Here is a 4092-nt window from a genome sequence, read left to right on the forward strand (position 1 = left end):
AAAATCTCTCTTCCCTTCAATAAAACTCGAGGAGCAAAAATCAGACAACATACCAACTCCTCCTATTCTCATGTTTGTGGGGACTCAATCTATATTCCCTCAGGATAGTTTCCCAGCTATTCACATCATGAGTTGTCCACTTATAGAGAAGAAGAAGAATAATTATTGTTATCTCATGTTTTCCAACAGAGTTCCCTGGCATCAACCTATTTGTTGACCTTGGAGAGCTACTTAAGATTCCTACTCAGCCACTTAATGTCATATATCTAGTTACTCAAAAGAACTCGTCACAGGGTGATCGGTTCTCAAGATGGAACTCTTAAACTCAAAATGTATTGTGTATCTAAGTACTTTCTTATCTCTCTGTTGACCGAGCTTACTCGGGATCAGGAACCATCCACCTACAAACAAGTTGTCCAAGAATCTAATCAGCGGCATGCTATGGTTGGAAAGTGTAGAGCACTTGAAAAATAATACTTGGAAACTTGTTATGCCCAATGAGGCTTATAATCTTGTAGGTTGCAAGTATGTCAACAAGATCAAAAGAAGAGTTGAGACCATTGAGCACTATAAAGCTCAGTCGGTAGCTAAGGGGTTTCAGCTAGAAGAGAGTAGATTTTTTTGAAACTTTCAATCTAGTTGTAAAGCCTACCATCATTCATATAGTTTTGTCTGTTGCCTTGAGTGTTGGATGGACAGTTAGATGTGAATAATGTGTTCATCAATGGAACCTTGGAGGAAGATGTGTATGTATGTAAGTCAGCTGCATGGATTCGAAGATCAAGGTTCCCTAGTTTTGTTTGCAAGTTAAATAAAGTGTTGTATGAGTTGAAGCAGGCTCCACAGGCCTGGTACCAGGAGTTAAGCAATGCCTTGACTAAGAGGGGCTTCACTAGCTCAAAAACCAATCCTTCTTTGTTTGTTTTTAGTAGAGATGGTTTTCATATTTTTATCCTGATTTATGTTGACGATAGTTTAGTTACTGAAAATTCACAGGCCTTTATTCATAATCTTGTTGATTTAATTGGAAACAGTTTTCTCTTAAAGATCTTGGCAGGTTGCATTATTTTCTTATAATAGAAATTCTTTTCTCTCAACAAGGTCTTTTCTTGTCACAAATGAAGTATATTTTGAACTTGCTTATGAGGTCCAACATGGTTAACGCCAAGCCTATATCAACTTCTTGCTATTAAACTTAGAGCTGATAGTGATTCAAAGTTTGACAACTTGACTCTATACAGGAGCATAGTCGGTGTGTTCCAATATGTCATTCTAGCAAGGACAAACATTGCTTTCAGTGTTAATCAAGTGTGTTAGTATATGCACCGACCCACTATTAAACATTGGGCAGCAGTTAAGCGTATTTTGCAGTACTTGAAATTTACTATTTAGTATGGCTACTATTGAGACCATTAAAATCATGTCTTGTATCTGTTTAGTCTGATGCAGACTTGGCAGATGCCCAGACGACCGTAAATCAACATCTGGATATGCAGTTTACTTGGGATTCAATTTAACATCACATTGTGTCTCGGTCTATCACCGACACGAGTTCAGAGCTATTGCAAATGCAGCAACTAATGTCACGTGGGTTCAGTTTATTATCATTTTGTTCGTGAGAAAGTTGTCAAGAAGTCTTTAAGCGTTCGTAACTTTTCTCGGGATTAGATTGTGATATTCTCAAAAAACCCTTGCCTATATTATAGTTAAATTATTTTAGAAACAAACTCAACGTCACTTATAAGATGTTTGGCTCGAGGGAAGAAAAAAAATCCAAACCATAGCAACAGATCCAGTTAGATCCTACGGACCCGGATATATGTCACACCCACTCCTGCATCATTGTGATGTCTCGTAAACTTGGTGACATTCATTAGTCGCCCCACCATTTTTATGAATTACTACAAAATGCATTAATTACGAATTACTACCTATTATACCATTCTTATCTCTCTTGAAATCCTTACTTTCCTAGTCTTTATCTCTATTGGATTCCTTGCTTATCTTAATACCATGTCCGCAATTGTTTTGTAATAGCGTTGCCATCTTTGTAATTACCAATTACTACATATTATACCATAATTTTATTCGACTCGCATTTGTTTTGACTTGCCATCTATGTTTTAGCAATCGCTCTTGATTATCATTCACTCCCCGCGTGCTCTGTCCTCCTACATTGGCATGCTTTCTTCGAGTTCTCTTGTTATTTGATGAGACCTAAGTCATTTGGAGAGTAGATCCAGTGATCAGGCCCGAGTACTTTACAAAGTACTGGGGCCACACAAAACACAGAAAATAGCTGCCTGCATAGAGATCCCGATTTTCTGTGTTTGTGTTTTACTCAGAAAATCGCTACACGACTTGGCGATTTTCTGTTTTTTGTGTGGCCCCTTGAGGAATAGAGATATGCTTATCTGATTAAGAGTACAAATTGTGCTGTTTTTTATGATTTTTGTTTGCGTGAACCAGCTATCGAAATCGAACTAATTTGAAGAAACAACAATAAAGAGATCAAAATTTTCAGAACGAAAAGCCGATAACTTTATTTAGAGAGGCTCCTAGAGGAGTCTTTTACGTACAGACTACGTTATTAGTACCTCACAGGCACTGTGAAGAAAGTCCATCCATCTGATAGCTAGCTAGATGGAGCGTAGAGTTTCTGCAGCAGAGTTAACAAGAGAGGTTTGGACCAGGGGTCACCCCAAATTGCCTACAGAATCTGAGGTAGAAATTGACTCTGCTTTTCACAGCTTCTGGCCTCCTTCCACCGCATTCTCCACCATTGATGGCTCTGATGGTGGAGGCAAAACCTCCATTAGTGGTGATCCCTCTATGACAGTTGCTGTTTCTCATCCAAAACCAAATGGAGGTCTTGAAAGCTACGGTGGGGTTCTGTGCGACAATCTCAGGATTGCTCAACAAGTCCAAACCAATCGCTCTTCCTGCCGCACCATAATTATAATTCCTATATACAAACACATGTTAGCAAACACAATCGGTTATGAGAGAGAGAGCAGCAGCAGCAGCAGGTAGCTAGCATTAATACCAGGTTAGTTGAAGAGGGCCTCGTCCAAAGTAGCTCTTGCCTGGCTTGCACGGCCACTGGCTGCTCGGGGCACAGTACCTTGATAGAGGGCGTATTTCTTGGATGTAACACAAACCTGCATGCATTTTATCACAAAAAAGTTGCTTCATTATTCTTTATAAGTTATGAATATATATATATATATATATATATATATATATATATATATATATATATATATATATATATATATATATATATATATACATGAAATTAAGGTTGGGCATTTTCAAAAGATAGTTAGTCGGGTTCAAGTTCAAACAAAGTTCTAAATGCCACCGTTCTCGTACGCTACAACCAACCAATGAGTAGTTTATAAAGAATTAGTTGAATAGAATGCTTTAGAAGCTTAATATCTGTAATGGAAACGTACTTCCAGTTTCATGCATCACATTTGCGACGAAAGCGGCTAGCTCTCTCTTTCTAACGCCGACGTTACCAGTGGTACCAAAACCAATGAAGCTCTCCGCAGCAGTGATGAAAGCATTGTAGTTGTAGAACCTCTTCCCTGCACATCTGATAGGTGTGCTAGCAAGGAGGCTGTTGAAGAATGCAGGAGTGACGATTGTCCTTGGAGTGGTCTGGGCCGACCCTACTTCGACCAACAGAGCAACCACTGCAAGCACACAGATGAGCTCCCTATAACTCCTCTCCATTTTGTATTTTGTGTATTCTCCTTTCTCTTTGATGCTTGAACTTGTGTTCCAAAGCCTGTATTTATAGGAGAGTTGAGCCACTATTTTACGCCAAGCATGATCCTCGACTTCCCTTGTTAATTACTCAATTTTATATTGTAGTACATCCCACTGCCTTTCGAAACACGCAAACTAGCCGCTGCTAGATAATGTTTTTTTTTTTTGGGCTTTGATAGGACTGTGGTAAAGTCCAATGGAATAGAATAGCTTATTGACTTCAGCAATCTCTCTAGTTTTTATATTTCCCAATTGCATTGATCATAGCTCAATATAAAAGACTTGGATCATGCACATTCCACTAGCCCACTTTAC

At 38.8% G+C, this 4092-nt stretch overlaps 1 protein-coding gene across 1 annotated transcript; it reads right to left on the reverse strand.

The window, feature by feature from the left end:
* Positions 1-2562: 2562 nt before the first annotated feature.
* Positions 2563-3756, reverse strand: LOC149843694 (endochitinase 4-like). The gene is made up of 3 exons (XM_090001895.1): positions 3459-3756; positions 3047-3161; positions 2563-2965 (listed from the first exon to the last, which is right to left on the reverse strand). The coding sequence occupies exons 1-3, from the start codon at positions 3739-3741 to the stop codon at positions 2671-2673; spliced, it is 693 nt and encodes a 230-aa protein (XP_089858021.1). The 5' UTR covers positions 3742-3756; the 3' UTR covers positions 2563-2670.
* Positions 3757-4092: the final 336 nt, after the last annotated feature.

The sequence above is a fragment of the Nuphar pumila genome, chromosome 3 (genome assembly GCF_984573655.1).
Source record: "Nuphar pumila chromosome 3, dmNupPumi1.hap1.1, whole genome shotgun sequence".
Classification (NCBI taxonomy): Eukaryota; Viridiplantae; Streptophyta; class Magnoliopsida; order Nymphaeales; family Nymphaeaceae; genus Nuphar; species Nuphar pumila.

Bases quoted from the DNA above. Each gene is read 5' to 3' on its own strand.
- LOC149843694 (XM_090001895.1), bottom strand. From the start codon at position 3,741: ATGGAGAGGAGTTATAGGGAGCTCATCTGTGTGCTTGCAGTGGTTGCT. The intron at 3,162-3,458 runs GTACGTTTCCAT...AAATGCATGCAG, and splicing joins TGTGATGCATGAAACTGGAA to GTTTGTGTTACATCCAAGAA. The intron at 2,966-3,046 runs GTATTAATGCTA...GTTTGTATATAG, and splicing joins GGCCCTCTTCAACTAACCTG to GAATTATAATTATGGTGCGG.